Genomic DNA, 24,837 nt, shown 5'->3' on the forward strand with positions numbered 1-24,837 from the left:
CGACCCCTCCGGATCGTCACGCGGGGGACGATCCCGCCGGTCGCCCTCGACGACGACGGCCGAAGGATCTCGAGGGCCGGCTGCGTGACGCCCCCGAAAGCCTTTTCCGCGGTGACTCATCGGTTCCGCGGCCAGCGAAGTACCGAGTCAATTCCTCCGTGCCGTTCGTCTTTTCTTGTGTTGCCGTGTGAATCCGATCCCACCTTTCAGGGAATGTAATGCTGAACTTCCCCCGAATGCGGTTTGCCGTTCATCATCACGGGGAAACAAAACGGAAGAAAAAATGAATTTTTTGGAATGGGTTTTTGTTCAGAATTGAATGGAAGCTCTTTCGGGTCGACAAACAGACGGGACCTACTCTTCATGAAAGTGTTTGAGCTCCTCGCTGCTCATCAATACACCACTCATATTCGCTGTTCTTTGCAGAGGACGAAGAACATATGACTGTGGAGATCAAACACTGATTAATTTGAGTGTTTTCTGGATGGCGTGCGACGGATTTCCGTTCTTCTCATTGGGAAAAGGCAATACGCAAATGCACGAGCCAACTCGCTAACATGAGCAAAGTGAAAATAAAGCCTTCAATTTGAAATCATAACTTGCTCCGTTTAATTTGAGGGTACTTACAAGTACATTTCGGCTGTCTTTGCGCTCACAAAAAAAGGGGACAAAACACACACAGGAAACATTGCAAGGTACACACACACACACACGTGTGCGACGTCAACGCAACGTCGCGCAGTCCGAGCTCAAACCGCCGGATTTGGGCCCTGATATGAAATCGCACTTCAAAAACATGTTCCACAAGTCCGCCCGGAGGAGTTCAAAAAAACAAAACAAAACAAAACATCATGACGTCAACGTTTCGTTCTATCGGTCAGAAGGCTGAGCTCAATTAAAAGCGGAAGAGAAGAAGAAGAAGAGGCCTCGAAGCGCAGGGTTACCACGACAACCCGGCGATGTCGGGCGCATTGAAAATCTTCCGTTACGGATTTGACGCGACATCCCATTCCGCATCCAGAAGGTCGGTCCAGCAAAGGGTCGAGGAGCCCGTCTGTCAAAATCATTTTGGATAATTTTGTCACATTCAAGCGTATGAATGAAGAATGGGATGTCACCAAAGTTCACGTCGGCGCGGTTGAGCGGAAACCTGGTAGACCCCCCCCCCCGTAGAGGGTCAGGATTTCGGAGATACGAGGATTCCGCCGGACAGCAGACACGCGAACGGCTCGGGGCTACGTTCTGGTTTCGGGCGACGCCTTGCAAATTGGGGCCACTTGCAAGTCAAAGGGAGGACTGGAACTTCCAAGACGAGCGAGCGATTGGTCGGTTGACATCACGTCCCTCCCTCCACCATCGTCCGGCGAATCCCGTTCCCCGCCGTCTCAATCCTCGGACATGGCGTGCCACTTGGCGATCTGGCGGCGCGGGTGCTCGCAGATCTCCCGCCAGTGCTCGCCGGCGGTGCCCGCCGCCAGCGTGCCCATCTGCAGCCGCCCGAGGACCGGCTTCGGGCAGCGGGAGTCGCCCGCGTCCGAGTCCATCAGCAGCAGCTCCACGCTGGTGTCTCTCAGGCCCTCGTCGGAGGGCAGGTCGAAGGTGAAGAGCTCGTTGAAGACGGGGTTGGGGGCGCACTTCTTCACGTGGGTCTTCTTCTTGCACACGCGCTTCTTCCCGTGATACAGGTTGACTTTGACGTAAGGATCTGTGCAAAGGAGCGGCGGAAAAACATCAAGAGTCTTGTGCAGAGTGGAAAAGTCCAGGATGTCGAATCGGTCTGCTCTTGAGGACCCGACGTACGTATGGAGAAAAAAACTTTGGATTTCCTTCCGTCTTGATCGAATACATTATGCGAAGTTCTGTCTTTCCAATCCGCGCCACCCCGTGACTCGAACCCTTTCTAGACCTGATCAAGCAAATTCTTCTTTGGGTCGACCAAAGCTAATTCCTGGCTTCTACTTTTCAGCGTGTTCGTTCATCTTATCGATTCGAAAAGAAGTCACCGCACCTGTGGGTCCGCCGCTGTGGTTCTTGGGCAGGTGGCGGGCCTTGAGGACCACCACGGTCAGCGTGTTGGTGGTGGACTGGTAACACAAGGAAAGCAGCAGCTCACCCCGGCCCGATGACTTCTGTGACAAACGCCCACACACACACACACACACACACACAAAGCTCACTTTCCAAGATGATTGAGGAAAGTTTGACATGATGCTTCAAGAACAGAAGAAATTTTGTGAGATTAAAGTTGGAACCTGAGGCAAAAGGCAAAGCAATGCCAGCTTTGGTTGTGGTTTTCAGTTAAAAACCTGCACAAAAGGAGCTATTTTGTAACCATTGTAAGTGCCCAATCTCAACAAATGGCAATGGCCTGTGGAGTCCCTCAGGGGTCAGTTCTTGGAACCCTCCTGTTCAGCCTGTAGATGCTACGCTTGGGTCTAAAGCAAATAAAGAATTGGATGGGCCAAAATTTTCTTGGACTAAATCGCAACAAAACCGAGACAATTGGTTTTTGGCCAATAAAGAAAAGAGAAGTGCCGTAAGGAAACACCTTGATTCTGTAGCTTTAGAAACCAAAGACCGAGTCTGAAAAGTTGTTGTTCTGATAGATTCCGACCTGACTTTCAACAGTCACATCAAATCGATCGCAAAAACTGCCTTTTTACCGTCTGAAGAACAAATCGAGAGTCAAGGCTCGCGTGTGTCAAGCAGACCGGGAAAAGCTCGTCCATGCTTTGATCCCAAGTCGACTTGACTTTCGTAATGTTCTTCTTGACTGGACTCGCCAAAAAGAGCGTTCAACAGCTGCAGCTCGGGTTCCGACCCGGACAAAGAGGCCCACTTCTAAGGTCCTGCAAGCCGTTCCATTCAGCTTTAGAATAGATTGAGTAATCATTTGATGACTGGAAATTAGCGACGCCAAAAAGTCACGTCAGAAAAGAAACCTGATTCTGCCGTCACCATGTCTTAAATGGAAGAGGACTAAACGACTGCACTGTACTCGGACAGCGGCGATTCTTTCACGAACCATTGGGGGGAGCCCGGACTCGAAGATACCCGAAGCCGCTCGCTCCAGTCCTCACCTTGAGGTTCTTCTTGATGATCTCCCGGCTCATCAGCACGCGTCCTTCGGACAAGTCGATTCCCGACAGCGGGACGAGGGTCTCGCCGATGACCTCGTCCCGGGAGAATCTGTCGAAGCTGAGCACCACGAACTGCAGAGCCAGCTCGGACACTCTGGCCAGCGGAATTCCGTAGAAGCTGAAGGTTTCGTCGAAGGTCGGGTCCAGAGTCTTCCTCAGGACTCTGGTCTTCACTCGGTGCTTCTTCTCCGGCAGCAGGGTCAGCTTGATGTAGGGGTCCGAGGTGAGGGACTGCTCGTCGGTCGGGCTCAGGCCGTGGGCTTCCTGGAGTCAAGTCACAGTTTAGGGAGGATCGTCATTTGCGCAAATAAATACAGAACGGCGAGCGGAAGTTTGGGGACGGAGCAGCTGGGAGAGGTTAAGTGGGGCAAAATCTCAAAACAGATCTCATCTCAAACAAGTGCACGGGCGGCCAACGGAGGGGTGACATGCTCCCTTCGACGTGTTCCTGTTAAGAGGCAGCATTTGAATCCAGGAAGGTGTGGACTACAGTTCCAAAGTGCTGCTTGGGCTTCACGCATCTACAATTGCAGGCGTGGACTGAAAAGTGCAAGGGCAGGACAAGAAAGGAAGTAGCCACATGTTGACCAAAGGAAGGCGACCGTACCTGAATGTGGACGACGAAGGCCTTCTTCTCTGGCTGGTACTCCAAGGCAAAGTGGAGCGTGCCGAGCCGAGCCTCCTTCTCGTCGACAGCCGGGGTCGGGGCCCGGCTGGAGACGGCGCTGGACGGCGAGGGGAGGTCCCGGCGGTCCGTCGCGCCGGTCTGGGCGAAGCCGGCGAGCGGCGAGGGCTGCTCCAGGTCGGGCGAGCTGCGCACCTTGTGGCGGTGCGAGGCTTTCGTGGGGAAGTTGCCGTTGAGGTCCCGTTGCTCCAGGTCCAGGTGGAGGGCCGGTCTGGAGCCGCCGGGGCTGGACGTCAGCTCGGGACCGGCCGCGGGCGGCGCGGCGGCGTGGCAGTTGCCGTTAACGTCCGTTTTACCGGCGTCATTGGCCGTCACGCCGGCGGCGGAGGCAAACGTCTTCTTGCCGCCGAGGCTCTCCGGATAGATGTCGACACCTTTGAGCATGTGCACGAACTTGTACGGGGGCGTCTTCTGGCTTTTGCCGTTTTTGCGCTGGCAGCAGATCCACGAAAAGGCCGACGCGGTGAAGACCAGGCCGAAGATGCTCACCAAAGCGACACCTGCGGGGACCACCGCTGTTCGGGAGAAGGGACAAGAAAGCGTGAGAAACGGCGGGATCGCGAGAAACGGCGGGATCGCGAGAAACGGAGCGATCGCGAGAAACGGAGCGATCGCGAGAAACGGCGCATGATCCCAGTCATGAGGGTCAAACCAAGACGGAACCAAATAAACATTGGAATTGTGAGAGCTTGACCCAAATTCTCGGTCCTTCATCACAGGACGCCCGAAAAGGCCTCAAAAGCGCTTGAACCGCAAGCAGCCATTTTGCTTTGAAGCAGCCATTTTGGGCAAATTTCAGGCCACCCACGCGAGCGCCCGTTGGACACGCTTGAGCCTGGCAACGCGCATGATCTGATGCCGCTACTAGCAAAGAAAATAATGCAACGCTAACCCCAAAAAACGGGATTCAGAGTCACCCGCGAGCTTCCGAGGGCGGTCGGACGGAAAGACGTGCCCGACGGTGGCGCTCTGCCGATTGACAAAGTACCCGAAATGTGTATTTTGCCTCGGTGAGCTGCCCCGCCCTAAAGCGTCGAGCGTCCATTTAAAGCCCAGCGACGCGGTTGAGTCTTTGAATCACTTTTTCATTTTTCATGGCATCCCTTTGCCCGCTTGCCGTTGCGATGTGGGTTTTATTGGGCCCCAGCAGCCAGCTGTTCTTAGCTCACCTGCGCGATGGTTTTCCCTCTCCTGCTTATTCTATTCATTATTGTGCAATCGATAAATAAAAGAGAAAGAAAAGATCTCAGCCCCGAGCAGCCGCCGCCGCCGCCGCGTCTGCACCGGTCGTCGTCATTTCCCGAGAGTCCGCTCGTCGTCCGCCGCCGTTTCGACGTCCGGAGACAAAACGCGCGCTGCGCTCATCGATGTTCGCGAAGAATCGATGCACGGTCGTCGGGGTGTGGCACGAGATGCCAAAGGAATCGGACCCACGCACCCGTCTGGGCTCCATCGTCCGGCGCCATCGGTGCCATGGTCGCTATCCGAGGTGCTGAGGCCGGAAGCGTCGGGGTCAATACCGGACTTCGGAGCAGGATGAAGACGGATGTTGTTTTTGTTCAGGTCTGGCCGGGCTGCTGCTGCTGCTGCTGCTGCTGCTGCTGCTGCTGCTGCCGCCGTCTGCTGTGCGCACCACACCGCGCCCTTCCTCCCTCCCCCCATCAGCAGGAGCTCACGGGCGCGCTGACGCAATGCTGACGAAGGCGGCGTGTCACGTCGGGACTGCGCGTACCGTGCACTTGCCCTAAAATGGTCGATGCGTGACACCCGTGAGCTGTTTTCCCAAACCGAACAACGTTTGTTCCGACGTGAGTTCGGGTTGGGGGGGAAAAAGATCCCAAAAATGTTGCCGGTAAAACGTGAGTTCGGGTACTGTGAGGCAGAACCATTTCAGTGGCGGTGAACAGATAGCCGGTTAATCCCCAGCGGCGGGGTCGGCGCTCTCTTTTCCGTGGCTGTGACGTCACTCAACAGGCCAGGACCCGCCTTTTAAAGAGGACAAAAATGATCCCGGTGCATGTTTTGCGTTGGTACCATCAAACAGAACACACACGTTTTTCTTTTTTGGGGTGTGTCTTCCTTCAATCGATGTTTGAGTTTAGTCACGTGTCACCCTTGGACTTAGCGGGAAGTAAGAATCATCAATCCGATTTTGTTGACACCAAGGGCAAGCCCAGAACAAAGAACAAAAGGAAACCTCACCTGAACTCTGGAAAGACGCAAAGACGGCCAAGCGCACTTTGGCTTTGCTCCGCTCGACTTTCCGCTGAAAGGAAAGTGCAGCTTTTTTGGCGTCGGGTATTTATTGCGGCATTTGCGCTCTGTGGGTCACTCTGAGGTGTCCCTGCCAAGCGCGCTAGACTTTCTCGTAAGTTGCTGATGATCTGCGGTCTTTAGCGAGACGGCAGCAGTCTTAGCTTGTTGCCCCTCTGAAGGAGAACTCCATCCAGAAGACTCATTCATGGCGGCGACCTGGGGCAGGAGCCTTTTCTTTGGCGTGGCGCTGCTCTGTCTCCTTGGCCTCGCGCGGTCCCTGACGGACCGGAACAAACTGGTACCCTACGATTAGGCCGAGACTCGGCGGTATATTTGGAGGCGTCGCGTTGCCTCTTGGCTTCCGTTTTCAAAATGTTCACCGCCGGTTTCTTGCAGAAGGAATCAAGGAAGTCCCTGGAAGATTTGCAGCAAAAATTGGCGAGATTGAAGGTAACGATCTGGCCGTGTGTGTGTGTGTGTGTGTGTGTTTTTTTTTTTTGTTTTTTGTCTGTATGCTTCGACTGGATTTGTTGGACTTTGGCACGACAGGAGGAGAACCTGGAGTTGAGCGGCCTGTCGACGCTCCTGACAGAAAACCTGAAGCCGATCTCGGCCTTCCTCGGCAAGGAGGCGCCAAAAGTCACGTCGCTGGACAAGATTAAGACGGCTCTCGACATCATTATGGAGCAAGCCGTACTTAACGTGCGTCGCTGTGAAGAGACGGAGGCAAATATCACCCGTTTAGAAAAAGATTTGAGAATCCAGGCGGAGATGGTGGAAATCCTGGAGGCGATTCACGGCGGACTCTGAGAGCCTCCCGGATTGGGGATGGTCGCGGCGGCGCTAACGTTGACATCGAGCGGTCAAAGATTATTTCCCGATCAAACAAATCTGACACTGCTTTGCTCGATTAGACGTCGTCACGTGTGGCACGTTGCTGCCCGTTTGTCTGAAGCGCGACCGATTCCGACTCTGATTCAAATCTGTTCAATCAAGGAAATAAGCGAATAAAAATGATTGTTTTTGCGTGCAGTATTGGTGGTGGTCTATTCTTTGGAGTTGACACACAAAAAAAACTCGAAGCCAGGAGAATTCCAAGCTGTCGATTTTTTAACAAAGACTCATCTTAGCCTTGAAGTCTGCGGGCGCAGAATGGAAACGCCACAAGCGGGCTAACAAATAGCATCCATGTAGCGGTGGTATTACAAATATTTGACTCGATACAGTACTCATTCTATATCCTCTGCAAAGAAGTAGTTTTACTGCTGAAGTGTTGCGGCAGCGCCTCCTCCTGGCGTTGAACGTGCTTCATTAACGGGGCCAAAGTGAATAAAAATCGGATAAAATTAGTCTTCAGCTGTGCAAATTTGATTGATTACAAAGACAAGACATTAGGAATCCACACAAAGACAACAATTCTCACATCCGGCGCCAGCCATCCAAAGAAGGAGCCAACAAAAAGCGACCGGTCCGGTTTCACGGTGGGCGGGAGCAGGACGAGGTACGGCTTTCGAACGTCTTCGATCGCTTTCCGTTGCACGATTGACACGTTCGCTCCAGCCCGATGTCAGGACGCGACCCCCCCCCCCCCCCAAATCTCTTTGCGAAGGCAGTGACAAGTTTGCGGCTCTCGACTTCTCAAATGGAGCTTTCTTCACACGGAGCCAAGGGAGCGGGTGATTTAAACAGCGGAAAGCCGGCAAAGTCGTCCTCCAGCGCCGTGATCCCTTCCCCCAGCCCTTCGTCCATGTCGCCCCTCTGCCCGCCTTCGCGGGCGCTTTCCTCCCTCCGGGCAGTCCGTTCATCCGGAACGTCCACAGATAAAACGTTGCAGTCGGCGTACGTCGGGCTTCCGCCGCCGTTTCTGGCGATCGCGCCGCTCGCACCGTCGCCCGCGATCCCGTTGAGTTTCTCCGTCGGACCGAATCCCGGCCGCGAGGCGGCAGAGGAGCGCGGCGGGTCGCGCCCGGTCCCCTCCCGCCTCCCGCCGGCGTGCCGACGCTTGACGAAGAGGAGGAGCGTCGCCCCGAAGAGCAAACCGGCGAAGAAGAAGAGCACGTACAAGGCCAAGACGTGCCGGGCGCATCCCGCCACGGCTCCGGCGGTCGCGGCGTCCTCCAGCGTCAGCTGATAGGCCGCCCGACGGCAGGAGGCGGGGTCGTGGACCGGCCCTTCCTGTAGAGGGACGGGGAGCCGTTGGCGAGGTCGGATGACGAGAAGGCACAAAAAGGTTTCGGGCCTTTGTACCTGACAAGCACAAATGTACGTTCCCAGGCCGTCTTTGGTGACGGTCACCTCCAGGTCGGGGTGGCGCAGCTTGCTGAGGCTGTCGGGCGGGGCCTGCCAGCTGCAGAGCCGCGGAGACAGCTGGACGCACGGCAGGAGGAGGCGCAGACCCAGGGACACGCGCAGCTCCGTGACGGACGGAGAACAGCGTTCCGGAGCTGGAGGGAGGGAAAGTTCGGGAAGGGAGCGCCACGAGGTCAGAGTTGGAAAAACACGTCTTGCTCGGGATGCCGGCAGACTGGCGCCCGTGACAAGCGTCCATTTCGAAGGAAAGGATTTCAAACAGAAAGTGCAAATAAGACCTTCCTGCGTGTCGCATTTCCTCAAGGCTTCTTCCATTCCATCGCCGTGGCCGGGCCTAGAAGGGGGACGCGCACACGCACACGGCACGAGCATGGCATATAAGCGAGCGGGGCGGATTGGGATTCGTACGCCGTGGACGCACTTACGCGGCGGTGGAGCGAAGGCAGCGTCCCTCGCTCGCGTCCCACTCGCAGCCCAGTTCCCGGAAGCGAGCGCACAATTCACAGCTTGGGTAGAGCGCGCATTCTTCAGAGCGGACGCGGGCCAGCGACAGGGGGCCGCCCACCAGGGCCCAACGCTGACAAACGCAGCAAAGCGCTCGGCTGATTGGCGGCCGTCGGGCGGGAGGCGAGCGTCGGCGTCGGCGCACGCCACGCCACTTACTTGGTGCAGCAGAATCTTGATGACCGGCTGGCTGGGCTCCAACAAAGGAATCTCCCGCAGTAAAGTGGCCTTCTCCCCCGTCACCGCCACCTGGTGGAGCTGCCCGTCGTCTTCCCGTCGGCACGGCGGCGAGCGTTAGCGCTCATCTGGCGGACGGCAACGTTTCCGCGGCTTTTACCTGTTCCGAGGTGCAGCACCGCTTCTCGTCGGCCCTCTTTGCGGCCGAGGAGCGAGACCGCCAGCCTGGTGTACGTGACCCCTTTCCTGACCAGCAGGGGCGCCGCCGCCACGCTCTGCTGCACCAGCGGGTGATTCCTCACGTAGGCCAGCAGGTTGTCGGGGATTTTCAGCGAGGAGTCGAAGCCTTCTGCCTTCAGCGCGTTGTTCAGGCACTTGAAATGTCGGGTTTGGGTTAAAAACCAAAACCTGACCCCGTATCGAGAGCATCGCCGTTAAGAGGGAGGGGCACGCGAAGGGCTCGGTACCTGGCCGGGCCTCGGCGAGCCCACCGGCGTCGGCGTGTCCGTTTTGTCGTTGCGCTTCTTAAACGGGCCGTTCATCGCTTGGATGACGTCCGACACGCTGAAAACGCACACCGCCGACCGCTCGGGTTCCCTGGCGCGGGCGAGAAGCGAGGAGGTTCCCCTTTCCGAAGCCAACAAGATTTGGGCGCCCCCTCGGCTTACCGCTCCGCGGTGAAAAGTCCGTAGAAGTGCGTGCTGCCGGCTTCTCGGGGGGAGTGTCGCAAGGTGAACACGTCCACCAGCGAGTCGTAGCGCTGACGTCGGACTTTGTCCTCGCAAACCAGTTCCGCCTTGAGGAAGGTGGTCCAATGTTGCTGCAGAGTCCTGAGACCGCCCACGTCAGACTAGAAGCACGCAAAGGCGTGACCGGGAGAACGCTTACATTCTCGTCCACTGGAGCCGTCCGGACCTCACCTTGCAGACCCGCGCCACCCGGGGCACTCGGACTTTGGAGTAGGAGCTGTACTCCGTGGCCGCCTCGTTGAAAAAGAAGTAGATCCTGTCGTCCTCCCCCGTCACGTGGTCGTCGGCCGACAGCTCCACGACGGCCGAGCTCACAAATTCGGGTTCTGAGCGGCACGAGCGGCGAGATGAGCGCCCGACTCTGCGCGTCCCAACTCGCAAAAGGTCGGCCTCACCGTCCAGCCAGTGCACTTTTTGCTCGCTCCGGATCTGCTTCTGCTCCGGCCCCGTCGCCCGGGCGATATCGAACTCCGTCCCGCGGAAGTTGATGGAGGTGGCGGCGTACAGCGCGTCGCCTGAGCGCACCGCCGCGGAAGGATGAGGGAAGCCCTTTGGACCCGCAAACCGACCGGGATCCTCACCCGTCATAACAGCCGTGAACGACTTCCTGGGGTCGAAGGGGACCTTCTTCCTGCCCATCTCCACGGCGACCTGCCCGTCGCCATCCTTTTGGAGGGTGAGGGAGGACGTCTCCTGCGGGGCGGCATCGACGGCTCGAACAGCGCGCTAGACAAATCCGAACAGCGGCAGAAGCGCACGCACCAGGAAGGCGCACTTTGGGTCAAAGGCGTGCGTGCCGCACGCGTACAGGCGGCGGCCGTCCGAGTCGAACTCCAACAGCAGGATGTAGTTCCGGCAGTCGCCCTGCGGGGAGAGACAAACGACCGTCGCATATGAGCGGACGCGGGAATTGACACTGGCAAATGCAGAATCTTTGAACAAGGGAAAATCCCAAATCCACAAATCAGAACAGGACGTGAGAAAAGGCCACCGGTGTTCTGAAAAGACTGCGGCAGTCTTCACCTTCCTCAAAACGGAACCGGCGAAACGGGGAAGTGTAAGAAGGGGCGCTTTCGGTTCCGCGCCGCCGGATCGCTTCCCGTCCCCCCGTCCCCCCGCGTTCGGGCTCTCACCTCCGTCTTGCCTTTCGTCATGCAGGTATTGCGGCTGTCCTGCGGCACTTCCCAAGTCACCTGAAACCAGGGAAGCGATCGCGTTGCCATCCTTTTGCCGACGCAAAGCTGACTTCAAAGCTGCTCACCGTGCGCGGGGGCTGATTGGGCTCGTTGGTGTCCAGCGCCACGATGGCGTCCCTGGCCCCCAGGAAGAGGACGCCCGACGCCGGGTCCAAAAGGAAAGCGCTGAAGTTGGACACAGCCCCGAACGCTCGACGGCCGAAAAGCGTGTCTGTGTGGAAACAAGAACACCACGATGAAAGGTGCATTTTGGCCGAGACGGCGCCTGCTCCCGAGGAATTTCAACCTTTTTCAACAGCTTCGTCCCCGAGCTCCTAATTTACAATTCCGTGACCGGTCGCCTGAAAGCGGATCCGCTCCTTAAAGTCTTTTCCACTAAATTCTGTAAATGCTCAAAGGCTAAGGAAGTGCTGCAAACGCGGACGTCGAGCTCGTCTGGAAGCCCAAATGTGGCCTGTTTCCACTTTGATCGCCCATCAATCAGACTCAAAGTGATGAAAATAGCGACGTCATGAACATTTGTGTAAAACTGCGCTGCAAGTGTCACGTCGCAGGAGCTGTGCGGCTTTTTTTTTCTTTTTCTTTAAATTGTGCGCGTGTGCTGTAATTTTCTTTTTCAACCCTGCGGTTTATGCAGCGATGTGGCTAATTTGTGCAATTTTTTTTTTTTTTTTTTGCATTTTCAAGGGGTGCACTCGAGCGGAAAAGGTAAGAAGTGAGACCTGTGGAATAGATGTGCTGAGGAAGTGGCTTTTACCGGTTTGGCCCTGTTAGCTAGCACTGCGCTAGCATGTTACTTACTGCCGTTTCGCAGTGATTTTTACCAGTAGGTTTTGTTTTTCAACCGGCCCTGTTAAGCTCTCTCTGTGTAGCGTTTTTCTTTGTAAATATGTCATGTTTCAATGCGGGCGTATGTATGTACCAAATGGTATTTCCTTTACAAATGTACCGGATGAGGCTTCTAACCAGGGCCGGGAATTACGGTGTATATATAGATTTTTTTCAATCCAGACTCAAATGATAATGACAAATTGACACTTTCACTGTCCCCCCCCCCCCCCCCCCAACCCCCACTCAGTGGGTTGTGCCTGTTCCGATTTGGCCAGAACGTCATTTGTCATTCACCGAGGAGCCGTCTGTGCTCCTAAAAGCCTCCCGGCACTTAAAAGCCACCAGTCCTCTGATTGGCCTGCGCACGGGGCCTCGCATCCTAGCAACCATCCGGGGCGCGCACACATATTATGTATCCAGTGTCGAGCTGTAATATCGCATCTGTTACATATTGGTGGGAACGAGCTCGCGAATCACTCCGTCGGTGCGATCGGTCGCTCCTCGAGCACGGCGTTCCGCACAACGGCAACGCCAGCGATGGTGACGGAGGCCCGAGGCAAGGTCTCGTCCACGAGCCGGTCTCGACCCCGCGCACGGCGACGCCGTGGCGCCCTCTGAGCCCGCAAACTCTCGACTCAAAGCCTCACGCGGGAAAAACGAACGCCTCCGCTGGGAAATGTTCAAAAACGGCAACCTTCACTCGGAAGAAGTGGCTGCTGAGCCGATAAATGAATCAGTAGTCTTAAAATATCAACATTTGCTTCCCTGGCATAAATCATTCATTCATTCATTCATGATCCATTAAACATGACTCGGGCGAGCACGGCGGGGGGCCGGAACGGATATTTCAACACCGGTGGCGCGACACCTATTGACAGCTGATACTTTCAGCGCTTTTCAGAATCCAATCCAAAAATAATGCACCAAAAAAATGTGCATTTTTTTTTCCCTATTGTGGCCACAATCAAAACAATCATAATAATGGCCACGTGTCTGGGATTGCATATGTGCGTGGAACGGGGGTGAAGCGTATCACCGGCAACGTACGACGAGGTCTGCGTCGCTGGCAGGAAGTCGATGACAAGCTCAAGTACGTGACTGATTGTCCGCGGCTCCTCCGTTTGTTTCTCACCTATCAAGTCCCCCAGCTTCCAACCTCGTTTGCTTTTTGGCAATCCCGCCGGCGAGCGACTGGCTCGCCTTGATAAGCGCGAGCGCTGCTAATCGGGCTTGCCCTAAATTCGCCCCAGCCTGCCAGAATCCGTGGGTGTGTGTCGGAGAATAAAACTCTCAATCCAAAGAGACAGTGCGCCGCTTGTATCGGAATATTTGTCTACCTTTTCACCTCCCAGCCGCTACGAAGTGGTCACGCGCCAGAGATGCCGGAAGGACTTTGTCGGGCTTTTAGAGATACTTCTTTTCAAATGTACAGCAAAAAGTTAAAAACTCAGACAAATCAAACAATACACACAATTAACGTCCTATTCTTTGTCCTCTGCGAAGAGCAACTAGTCTTCAGCTACAGTGGCGTGTGCGTATCACGCTGCCCGCAGGCGGCCGTGGCGCGACCACCGGAAGGAGCAGCGCAGTGTCCATTGAGCTGAAGCAAAAAAAAAATAATAATTTACTGGATGTTTTGGAATACTGCGGTGATATTTTACCGTCTACCGACCGATCGAGCTGTTTCTCTGACGTCATCAACACCTCGCCCGACGGGGGGGGGGCTTTTCCTTCCTGGCCCGTCTCGGGCCTAAAACAGGAAAAACTTCTTCTTCTTCGGCCTTCTTTCCAAACAAGAGCGCGTCGACCGTCCTTTATCAACTGCGCTGCGCTTTCTACATTCGACGCGGCGCAAATCCTGCTAAGTCGGTTGCTAACGGGGATATAACACATGCACAACGTAGATGCTAATTAGCATTAGCGTCAGGCTAGTGGATCGAAAGACGGAGCTATGGGCTTGTTTTTGCAAAATCGGCTGTTTTATGTTGAAACCAACGCTGAATAACCACCATTGAAAGGTTCGGATCCTGGACTGGCCCCCAATTTGCTCGAAGAAGGAAGTTTGCGGATCAGTTGGCTGCGTACGGACACGCATTCTTTATCCTCTGCGAAGATCGACCGATATTACTGCGGCTTACTGAGGAGCCGAGACGGGCTCCGCGTGCTGCGCCCAGTTGACCGAGGCGTGCACACCCAGGAGCGGCACAATGTCCACTGAGGTCAAGCCATGTTTACAATCGTCAAGCATGATATGATAGCGTTGTGTTTTTCTCATGACAAGCACATTGCAAATATTGCGGGGAGTTCCTCGGGGGGTCGCCACGGATGAACGCAAACGCCGGGCAGGCAAAAGATGATTTTGGCAGCCTCGCCGAGCCCAACAGGATTCTGCTCCAAGACCTGTGCTTGGAGCCCTCCCACGTCCGCGAGGCCCTCCGCAGACCAGGCAGAAAAACAAAGAAGGGCCTTCATAAAGTATTGAAAGGATGAGCCTCATATTTCGCCGTCTCTGCGCCTGCGGGGACACGCCCTCCGGAGAGCGGCGCTCCCATTATGTAATCGCGTCTGTCGCTCACGTGTCGAAGCTGGCGAGCAAAAAATAATCCGCGCGCGCGCCTCGACTTTGTCACGGTTACAGATCGACTCCAATGTTTTGCGATCGTCGTTTCAACATTATTTTTATTTTGCTTTGACGTGCGAGCGAGAAGTTACTCACTTCACAACAAGCAGCGGTGTGCCAGATACAAGTCAGCTTAGCCGAATGCCAGCATGAAATAGCGTCAATGTCGCAGCGATTTAACCCTTTAGTCAATTCATTGAACGCAAATGCTGCAGCATCTTATGTAGACAGACAATAGAATAGCATCCTCTGCATTGAACCACACTAACCACGCGCGTGCGTGCAGCTGCGGCCATCTTTGCAGCACACAGGGCAATTCCGGCGGCCCGTCTGAGTCCGAGTCCGATTCGGCTCCGCGCCGTAACGCAACACGTAAAGCGTACACGCTTGCTCGAGCGGAGGAGGAACTCGCACGAGGGGAGCGGCGCGGTAAATCATTCGCAGACACGAAAACTTTCCGGCCTCTCCTGCCGTTTGTCAAGTTTTCCCACAGTCGGTCTTTTGAGTGGACTGAGTCACTCCGAAAAGATTCATTTTTTGTTTTACATGAAAGAATTGAAGCGCTTTCTCATTCCGCCGAAGCGAGTGACATCGCAAATGGGTCCGGGCCCGCCCGCTCCGGATGTCGAGACGCGGGGAGCGGGAGGCCTCGACGGTTCCGTTTCCGCCAAGCGTAAAGAACGAATCATTTCACAAACAGATTCGGCTCAGTTGATTCGGGGAACGATTTAGTTTACCCGCCGTCGATGGACACGACAGTCGCTAATTGCTTCGCGACGGATGAGCCGATCGCAGCGCGCAGGTGAGCACCAGCGCAAAAGCGAGCGCAAACAAACGCTTCCTGGCACTGTTCGCACGCAAAGGTCAGCTCGTGCGTCACCTCGCACACCGCGCGGGGACACTCCGACGCCAATGACGAGCCCGTGGCGCCGACTCCCCTTCGCCTGTCGTCGCCGCCGCAATCGCGCCAGCCGCGTTTCCGCGCGGCGACTCGCGGGAGTCGTCCAGCCCGCTGAGCGGCGTTTGCGGCGACTGTCGACGCCGCGCGCTGGTAACATCTGTTGTGCGTTGGTGAGCCATTCATACTGTTAATAATTTGTCAGACAAGATGAGTGTGACGCGCTCGAACAGTGCTGCCTATTGTGTGCAGTGACATCATTCAACAGACAAACAAAAACTGCACAGCGCGCACACACACCATGTCAGGACATAAGATACGAGCTTTCTTAATCGTTCAACACGAGTCACTCTTCAAAACAAAAATAAGCCTGTTAAGCGGACGCCACGCCCGGAAATTAACTGCTAAACGCGCGCGCACAGTATTAGCCAACCCGTATGTTTAGGGGATAAGCCCACATCACCACAAGACGCCCAATATCTCGCCCTGAATTGCATTCAATCTTCAGCGTACAGGTAAAGAAAACTGGACGGATTGATTGATTCTGAAGGGAAAATTCCAAAAATAAATAAATAAAAGTGTTCCTTACAAGCCGGTCGAATGTGAATGATTAAAAGTACCAAACAAGTCAAACGAGGCTTGAAAATGCTGAAAAAAAACCACCCAAAAAAAAAAAAAAAAAAAAAGCCGAGGAGTTCGATCTCGCCACTTGTGACTGGTGCGGGCGTGTCCGCTAGCTGCGCTGAAGGGCACGCCCCGCTCAACAGTCAACCCCCAATCAAACATCACCACTAAGACCTGGAAAATCGCAAAACCATTTGCGGCAGGTCCAAGATGGCACGATGACCGCGCGCCAGCTGTCACGCAGGACTTTTTGTTTCCCTCCGTGACTCGCGCGCACTCGCGGCAGACGACGGGGCACTCGAAAGCAAGCTTGGTTTTCAGAGCGCAGGCGTCGCTAGCAAGCGGGGGAGGGACAACTCGCGCCCGACTCTCTGAGTCTTGTGACGACTAGCAACAAATTGTGCGCCGCGTCCGTTGTGAGTCATCAGCGGCGGGAGGGAACATTTTAATCTGATCTGGACTGCCTGGATCCCATTTCTGCTCGGCCCCATTTGGGTCAGCGGAGTCGCGGGGGGGGGGGGGGGCGGTGTTGTTACGTAAAGAGCACTTCAACTGATGAGATCGCTGGAGATGCTCCTTGACGTCACGATGCCAGCAGACATCTGCTGGGACAGTTCGGCTATCCAAAGTCGAACACGCGACCGCTGAGCGCCCTCGGGGGAGGGTTGGGGGGTGGGGGGGGTGCGTAACATTGGATCGGAATAAAGATCCAAACGGCGCAATAAGCAGTCCCTTGGTGCCTTTCGTTTCCACCGAGCACTCCAATTAAAAGCTGCAAAAAAAAAAAACTAAAGAAGAAGAAGAGGGCGAGGGGGGGGTTGGCGCAGAGGGTGGAATTTCACGAGAGCTTTGCCCGCACATGCGCGTGCAAATAACAAAACCCAGGTCCGGTTGCACATGCAGGAACTGCAAGACGAGATACGTTAACGCTGCGTGTCTTTAGCGGTTTCCTGTCGTTCATGATTTCCTGACAACCCCCCCCCCCAAAAAAAAAAAAAGAAAAACCCTCCGCCTGCGTGCAAATGTCACAACGACTCGAGTTTGCTATCGAGGAACCATTAGTCAGCGTCGCGGGTCGGCCGCGTTTGGCCGTGGGGGGCGGTGCCGGAACCGGTTGAGCCGGAGCCGCTCGGGTTTCATCCGCGAACAGGTCGGACTTGATGTCGCGCTGGAGGGGGAAAGTGTGCGACGTGCACGCTCTCGTGTGCCTACAAAGGTTTTCCCAAAGTGAAGATTACGGTTAGATTTATGACTTGATCACGCATTTGCATCTGTTCCTCCATTGCAATTTGTCACCTTTGGACCTGAGAAAGCAATCAAAAGAGCTGATCCGGAACGTGGTTCCGGAGTTGCAGCCGCTCAGCCCAACCCGTTTCTGCCTTCACTTGCATATTTAGCCCAGCGCTTGGGCTTAAACCTGACAATTATCCGTGCCAAATGGCACGCGTCCGCCAAGTTGCGAGGAGCGCAACTCTCTTCCCGCGCATCTGTGAGCACGCCACATCCGCAGCGCGTGAAAAGAACAACTGCGCAACGGCGCCGCGTTCGAAAAGTCAACCTTCGCGTTTTTTGTCACCTCACTGGGACGCAGCATCGCGACTGACGTGAGAGGGGACGGCCCCAAAGGGGGCTCGTGCGGACCGTGCGCCATTTCGGCCGTCCGGTGACCTCGACCTCCCCGTGGCAGCGTACGCTGGATGTCTTTCTCGGAGGGGGGGGCGGGCTTAACGCCGGGGCGGCAAAGGGGCTCGGACGAGAAGTGTCAAAGCGGATCACGACAAAGCTAAGCGGGGGCTAAAAGGCCTCAAATCAAAGCCACGCCGGCCTCTTTCAACGACGAAGAATGCCGGCAAAACGGGATGCAGGGACGGCATTCAAAGCCGCCCTTTTCTTCCCTCTCGTGCGCCCGCGTGAAAGGATTTCGCTCGACACGACGAACGGCAACGGCGTCAGATCTCCGTGTCGCTGTTTGCGATACAATCCGTCTCTCGGGATCTGTTTTGCCCCCCCTATCAGGAATCACCATCCACGCCCACAGCGACAAACGCCGCCACTGAAGCCCACCGACGCAACAAAACGTTGCACCTCCGGAGCCGCGCGAGCGACTCCCGTTCCGACGAGAAAGTTCCCTCGCGGGGCCGGAGACGGACAACTGCTCGGCAGGAAGAACGACATCACTCCCGCGAATGGTGAGCTCGGCGGGAACCGGATCCGTGCGGCCGCCGACCCCCCCCCCACCTCGTGGGGCTGACACCCTCACGATTTTCGCGCGAGGGGCAGTAAAAGGGGGCGGCCGAAGCCCAGTGGGCCGCTCTCATCCGCTATCAAACCGCCTTTAATGCGGGGATTGCATTCAAAACGGGGGAGCATCCGCCTCGCGGAGAGATGGGATCAAAAAACGCGTCGAGGAGAAGTCTCCCGGTCTCGCTAACTTAAGCGACAAGATGGTGGAAATTAGCAATTAGCATGGCATCTGACAGGAAACCTCCAAACAATTGAACCGTGTCGGCGTTCTTGCTCCAGCGCCGTCGAGAAAAAGCGTGCGGCAGGACTAAACCGCAGTTTCGAACCCGTCCATAACTTACAGGCTAAAGTCGCCGCGGAGTCACTCGACGCACAGAGAGGCAAAGTGTTAGCCACTCGACAGGCACAGAAAGAACGCCAGCCTCTCGCGTGCATATATTGTACTGCGAATGTGCATCAAGCTCAAATATCGAGCTAAAGGGTCACTTCAACATCTGCAAAAAGGCGAGGCGTGGCGCAAACGATGTCGCGGGAGTTTGGACTGGATTGAAAGGCGGGTTTCCTCCGATAAGTTGGACACCAGCCAGCAAAAGGCGCAGCGGCCGAGCCCTCTCTTCGGCAACCCGTCACACACGCATCCAAATAAAAATGAAAGCAACGTGGCCTCCGTCAGTCACGTGGTCCAGGCCTTCTTCCGAGCCCTCCGAAGTTGGGATGAACGATCGATCGCGCTGGCCCTCAACTGTCCTTCCAAACAGGAAGCCCGGCAGACGTGAGCCGCTGACCCCGCCGGCCGCGGGACAAAGACGGAGCTTGTCGGAGAGCCCGGCTCCTCTTGCAAGCGTTTCTTTCTGCCTCCCGCCGGCCAATTTGGGACGCTTTGACACAATAGCGAGGAACGATTACGAGCGAGGGATCGCGGCCGCTTGTCGGTGCGAAACCCCCGTCAAGCTTTCGTCGTCCCCCAGTGTGCGCGCGAAAGAAGAGCTCGCTTCAACTCGCGTCCTGTTTTTCCCCGTCAGCGTCATGATTATGGACGCTGCTGCAAATTTAACAGGACGCGACCGACAGCGACTCTGCGAGGGGGGTCGATTGTAACGAGAAGCATGCATTCTTTTTTCCGTTCCTTGATCTAAATTGCAGCTTTCTCGCGGTTTGCAGTCGAGTTCAAGTGCACTGCGTCGTGTCCCAGTTACTTATGGGGAGGGCAGAGCTCAGGGGTGTCAATCTCGTTTTGTTTTGTTTTTTTGTCACAGGCCGGCATTGTGGCTGTAAACGAAAGATGACCTCGCATATCGGGATCTGAATGGCAGTACACCAGAACCCAATGAGCAAATTTGATGGCCACCCGTGCTCAAAAAACCGATCCCGACGAGACCACGACCGTGCCGCACGACGAAGCTCGCTGGTGGCCACGTCGTGCCTTCTCGACATCCCATAACTGAAAAGCCTCGTGCTCCAGGCCACGTTTCAGAAGGTTAGAGACGCGTGCAGTTGGAAGATCACATGTTCTATTTCAGCAAAAAAGAAACATTTTGGTGGCCGAATTCTCAAATGTCAGGCAGGCAGTGAACGCGCTCAAACTGAATTTGGTGTTGTGCGTCGCAAATGGAAACTAAAAATAAAAATAGTGTGGGAAATATCACGTGGAAAACAAAATGCAGTCTGAAAAAGAGAACATTTTGTTGCAAGGTTAAGCTCATCTGTTGGGAGATCCGCGTTCAGCGACCACCGTTCAGCGTCTACTGACGTTGTCCGCTCACAGTCGCCGCCCGCGACGCTCCGGGGATCAGCCAGCAGCACACCGGGAGCACGATCGACATCATCGTCATCATCATCGTCATCATCATCATCATCATCACTCCAAGTCGGCTCCGGTCCCGTCCGAGCGCGGGCCGGATTCCGCTCGCAGTTCCGCTGCGCTCGAGCAACTTGCGACGATCGAGCCGCTGCGCGCACGATTCCTCTCTTCGCCCGAAGCTGCCGTCAGGTCGTCCGTGCGCGCTCTGCAAACGCCGACCGAAGTGGGCTGCGTGCACTCATTGCAAAGGTGCCCCTTTTTTGGAGCCGCCCCCTCTCCGGACAACGTGCCCGAAAACTGCAACAAAAGTCATCCAAAGTCGCGTCATCCCGTGCGGCTGAGCGGCCCCGTTTGCGAGCGACGCGCACGGCAATGCGCGCCTGATGAAGAACAACAACAAAAAAAATACAAAATCAAAAAGAGACCCCCCAAAAAATTACAAAACCTGAAACCGAAGGGAGGAGGGGACCAGACGCGGGCTTCCGTACGGTCGTGAACGTCGCGAGACCAGGAGGACGAGGACTAGTATGAGGCGGGTGAAGGGTGACGGGTGACTCCGCCCCCCCCCCCCCCCCGGAAGAGGCGGTGCACAACAGGTACAAAAAAAAAATAATAATAATAATAAAACAGGACGGGGAAGATCCGACGTTCAACATCAAAAAAAAAAAAAAAAAATAGCCGGCAAAATGGAAACAAAGAAAAGCGAATGGAAAGTGGTTCTAAAAAAAAAAAAAAAAAAATCCATCAAATAGCACACTAATGACCAAAACATTGTCATGTAGTGGGCCCAAGTGTTCATCAGAACACCAGACAGAGGCTTTATTATTGGAAGTCACCGGAAAATAATATTGTTCTTGATCGAATGCAAAATGGCCTTGCACTCCAAAGTTGAATACGAATGAATTAAAGCTAGCAACAACAAAAAAAGTGTACTGTGCTTGATTTTATTTAATTATCTTTGTAAATTGATGCGAAATGGAAAACGGCCTACAATAATACTCACGCGCGTGCCAAAATTCATATTCCTGCTGTGAATATATGAATGCAATTTACTTGGGATGCATCTCGGTGTGTTCTTCTTGCGTCCGGGTCTCAGCGCAGCCGGCACCGAGTGCAGGGTCCGGATTGAGAGGATTTGACAGCCTAAAATGGCGAGAGGTCAGAGGTCAGGGACTGACTTCCCGAGGTCATTGCATTTTCGAGAGCAACGACTTCAGTTGAAAAGGTTCATTTGCTCAACAGAAGCGTGCCCCGAACTGGCCGCTGACCCCCCCCCCCCCCCCGCACTCCCCGTTCTATTTGGCCACCCGTCCGACGTTTGCGCTCTCAATTGAACGTACGCGATTCCTCAAACGTGACCCGAATGCGTCGAGCCCTCCGAGCGAGATCCCGGCGTGCAGCGCGGCCGGTCGACCTCCCCGCGATCCCCGATGCAAATGTCCTCTTAATCCAATAAGGCTACCGTGGCGGGGCGGAAGAGGCCGAGGGGGTCGCGGGCTGCTAAACTGGGATTGAGCGGGGTGGGGGGGGGGGGGGGGAGCTAATGGCTGAGCCGAGCAAAGCAGTTTCCCGGAAATTCACGCATGTCGCCAAATGTTTGTTGTGGAGCGCCACAGGCTGGGAAGCATCTCCGCGTCTTCACTCTCACCTAAGATGTCTCGTCGTCTTTTTCCCCCAGGATTCCACGCTCAACCCCCCCCCCCTCCCTTGACAGACGCAAAGTGGGCTTTGGGGGCAGGGAGTGAAAGATGGAGAGGTGTGAAAGCGCTTTCGCACACACATAAGCAAGCAGACACGCGGCTGTCAGTCTTTAACCACAGCCCCCACCCCCACCCCCCACCCAGGCGCCTGCGCGATTTAATTGCTGCAATAATATTTGCATAAAGCCAAAATGTTGCAGGAAAATCAAACCCGGGAAGCAAATGCCCCCCCCCCCGCGCCCTTGATACCGAGCGGGGTTTCCCGCCGACTCCCTCAAATCCCGAGGCCGCCGGGTCTTTTGTGTCCTGCTCCCGTTGCCACGGCGACCGGCCCGACACGGGAACGGGATCCGCTCGAGAGCGACGGGCCGCGGCGTCGGAGACAATGAGGCTGATGAGAAGGCGGCCGTCGGTCAGTTTCAGCCAGAAAGACCAAAAAAGGATGAACGTCGTGGGCCCCCCCCCCCCCCCCCCAACCTCATCCCGGTCGTCTGTGTTCGCCGTGTTCGAGGCCCTGCAGGAATCCAAAGCCCGCGGACCAGCGACGGCCATCTGCCATCTTGGCTCCGGTCCGGAGAAGCCGTGCCGAGCCGGAACGGCGCCCGCTCGCGCCATCAGGACCGTCTGGCAACCGCACGCCCACTTTTCTGCAGATTCATATCTGTCATAATGACGCTGTGGGTCCCCGGGGGACGCTTACATCGGCAATAACAATGAGGGTAATCACAATACTGCGCGTGGGTGTCTTTCGTAAGCTTTCAAATCAGATTCAACTCCACACCAGATTCACGCCAAACAGTCGATCTCACACGGAATCCTTTCAAATCGTCATTTCATTTGCGGGCGCGTTCTAGTCAAGACCGACAGTCTTTGACACGACCCCCCAAGTAAATCTGAATCTGCCCGTGGCGTCCTGATCACAGCGCATCAATGATTTCTGACATTTCGCTCCGTGGGGGGAGGGACGTCGGGCTCCAGTGAGTTTTGCAGCCGCCTAAGAAGAAGAAGAAGAAGAAGAAGAAAAAAAATCTCTTCCTCCAGACACGCGATGGCAAAATCTTCGAGTGGAGTGCAAAAATCGCCACTTTCATCTTTTCCGTCCTCGAAGAGACAACAAAAGCGGCGAAAAATGCGACGGGAAAACATCGTCGTAGCCAGGCACGGTGGCATTGTTCAATAGTCATTGAGCCCCGCGGATCCATCCGGAGCCGAGTTGCGATAGTTTGGACCTCGTGGCCCGGGGAAGATGGATTTCGGTTTTGTCCACCTCGGGGCTCGGGCGGCCACCGAGGACGGCGACCGGTTCGTGGCCGCCGTTAGCGGAGCCGACCGAGCTCGTCTCGGCGGCTTTGTTCAATGCCGGTCTACCTCCTTTGCAGCATCAGGACAGGATCCGTTCGACGTGCGCAGGGAAAGATCTCACATCGCAAGAAATGTCAGGACGGCATCGTCCGCAAAACGTTTTGGCAACGGCGCCCATCAAAGAGCTCAGAGCGTTTGCGGCCCCCGGCGATTCCGCGCCATCGCCGAGTTGCTCCGGAGCAAAGGTTGAGGCGTTCTTCGGGCCTGAACTCATCACGGACTGACTTTGAACCAGGTTACGAACGGCCGACGCCGTGCGGTTGGGCGCCCAGACGACGGCGAGGTTTTAGCGCACGTTAGCCACTCACCTCCAAAAAAACAAGAGCGCCATCCGTGCCCGGAAAGGTTGCATAACAATTAGATTGCCTCGACATGCACGAAAACAACTTAATACCCCTTGTCCTCCTTTTTTTAAGCACCCCCCCCCCCAAAAAAAAAACAAACCAAAAAAACACTTCCCAGATAATCAGCTTAGGTGATAAGACCTGAGGTCCGCTTCACTGCTGAAGGCCGAAATCCTCTCGTGTCCCGAACCCGGAGGGACCATTTGGCAAAACACGCTGAAACAAAGTCCAAGTCACAGCTGGCAAGCCGCGGGTTCAAAACCGTTCGCACGGGGGCTCCGGGACACGCACCCCACCCCCCGCTCGGCGGTATTTGACAGAAAGCGTCCTGGTCTTTGTTCGCCATTGGTTTTTGCCAGCTCCGCCCCCCCCCCCCCCCCCCAACCTGCCGGTGACTTTCGGATCAGAGAGCGGCGCCGCTGATCGAAAGGGGCCACGGCACAAAGACCCCTCGCCCTGACTTGGTTTCCTCCAATCCCTTCTTAGCCTTCCCTCCTTCAAATAAGACTCGACTCCCTCACGCGCGCCGCGGCTTTCTTTTTCTTTGCGGGGGGATTAGCGGGAGGGATTCTCTCGCTCCTTTCAAGCGGGCGCGCCGATCCATTCAAGACCGACTCGGCGACGGGGATTCGAAAGGAAGGGATGATGGATGAAACAATCGTTTCCTTGTCATTGCAGCAGAAATAGGAACTTTGTTTGTTGTTGTCGTCGTTTTCACCTCAGCAGATCTCAGAAACCAAACCGGGGAATTGCGGTCGAGAGGAACTTCGCTGAAGAAACGCGAGCCGACGAGGGACGTCGCCGTCGCTTAGCCGGAGGTGATGCAGAAGTGGTCCTGTTCTGTTGCCAGGGTGACCGGAGGCAGCTGAGCCCCAAAACTGGACTCAAGTCACGCGGGTGTACTTTGGCCGGATGCGCTTTCAAATCGCTATTCAGTACCGGACATGGCCATGAGCCGGACGATAGACCTAAAAAAAAAAAATGTCAGGGCTGAGAGAGAGCCGCGCAAATACGCCGATGAATTCCAATTTGAAACCATTCTCCACGGACGGAAGGAATTCCAAGCGCGACAAACGAGAACGCGAGCGCGACGCCGATGAACGAAATCGTTTGTTTTCTCCGCGTTCGGCTCTCGTCGGTCCCGTCTGGAGTGGAACTGCTCGAGGAGGGCGGAACAGCCCAAACTTGAGGAACTGGACTCGTGTCTTGAGAAGTCCTCTGAAGAACACCAAGGAAGAAACTGACCGGTTCTCCCTTTTCTACGCAGCACACGAATGTCAAAATAGCAAGCAAATGATCGACGCCCGCAACGATCCACCTTGTCGGATCTGGAACGAGATGAGCGAAGGCCGCGATGCACGTTCTTGAATGCGGGCTTGCCTGCCATCTCTTTCCG

General features: G+C 55.5%; 2 protein-coding genes across 4 annotated transcripts; both read right to left on the reverse strand.

Annotated features, from left to right (window-relative positions):
- Window positions 1-608: 608 nt before the first annotated feature.
- On the reverse strand, window positions 609-5,400 carry syt4 (synaptotagmin IV). Of its 2 annotated transcripts, none has more exons than XM_061808317.1 (5): window positions 5,264-5,400; window positions 3,748-4,340; window positions 3,081-3,404; window positions 2,009-2,126; window positions 609-1,705 (listed from the first exon to the last, which is right to left on the reverse strand). In XM_061808317.1, the coding sequence occupies exons 1-5, from the start codon at window positions 5,298-5,300 to the stop codon at window positions 1,386-1,388; spliced, it is 1,392 nt and encodes a 463-aa protein (XP_061664301.1). In that variant the 5' UTR covers window positions 5,301-5,400; the 3' UTR covers window positions 609-1,385. The 2 variants fall into 2 exon arrangements, with proteins under 2 accessions (XP_061664301.1, XP_061664300.1); XM_061808316.1 differs by having other exon boundaries at window positions 2,009-2,129.
- Window positions 5,401-7,196: 1,796 nt separating this feature from the next.
- On the reverse strand, window positions 7,197-20,590 carry sema4f (sema domain, immunoglobulin domain (Ig), transmembrane domain (TM) and short cytoplasmic domain, (semaphorin) 4F). 2 transcript variants are annotated; one of them, XM_061808309.1, is made up of 16 exons: window positions 20,481-20,590; window positions 19,985-20,332; window positions 11,083-11,228; window positions 10,955-11,014; window positions 10,584-10,685; window positions 10,403-10,514; window positions 10,217-10,336; window positions 9,993-10,147; window positions 9,741-9,922; window positions 9,540-9,669; window positions 9,233-9,446; window positions 9,055-9,164; window positions 8,817-8,968; window positions 8,670-8,725; window positions 8,329-8,525; window positions 7,197-8,256 (listed from the first exon to the last, which is right to left on the reverse strand). In XM_061808309.1, exons 2-16 carry the CDS (start codon window positions 20,091-20,093, stop codon window positions 7,720-7,722), a joined length of 2,382 nt encoding a protein of 793 aa, XP_061664293.1. In that variant the 5' UTR covers window positions 20,094-20,332; window positions 20,481-20,590; the 3' UTR covers window positions 7,197-7,719. The 2 variants fall into 2 exon arrangements, with proteins under 2 accessions (XP_061664293.1, XP_061664294.1); XM_061808310.1 differs by lacking the exons at window positions 19,985-20,332; window positions 20,481-20,590 and adding an exon at window positions 13,320-13,448 and having other exon boundaries at window positions 7,198-8,256.
- Between the last annotated feature and the right edge of the window lie 4,247 nt (window positions 20,591-24,837).

Source organism: Syngnathoides biaculeatus, chromosome 21 (assembly GCF_019802595.1).
Source record: "Syngnathoides biaculeatus isolate LvHL_M chromosome 21, ASM1980259v1, whole genome shotgun sequence".
Lineage (NCBI taxonomy): Eukaryota > Metazoa > Chordata > Actinopteri > Syngnathiformes > Syngnathidae > Syngnathoides > Syngnathoides biaculeatus.

Excerpts from the sequence above, each read along its gene's own strand:
- syt4 (XM_061808316.1), bottom strand. The coding sequence starts at position 5,300 with ATGGCACCGATGGCGCCGGACGATGGAGCCCAGACGG. Across the intron at positions 3,405-3,747 it reads CCTTCGTCGTCCACATTCAG|GAAGCCCACGGCCTGAGCCC; the intron begins GTACGGTCGCCT and ends ACTTGACTCCAG. Across the intron at positions 2,130-3,080 it reads TCATCAAGAAGAACCTCAAG|AAGTCATCGGGCCGGGGTGA; the intron begins GTGAGGACTGGA and ends CGTTTGTCACAG.
- sema4f (XM_061808309.1), bottom strand. The coding sequence starts at position 20,093 with ATGATGATGATGATGATGACGATGATGATGACGATGATGTCGATCGTG. Across the intron at positions 11,229-19,984 it reads GGCGACTGTGAGCGGACAAC|ACACGCTTTTCGGCCGTCGA; the intron begins GTCAGTAGACGC and ends GTTTCCACACAG. Across the intron at positions 8,726-8,816 it reads TGCCTTCGCTCCACCGCCGC|GCCCGGCCACGGCGATGGAA; the intron begins GTAAGTGCGTCC and ends TCCCCCTTCTAG.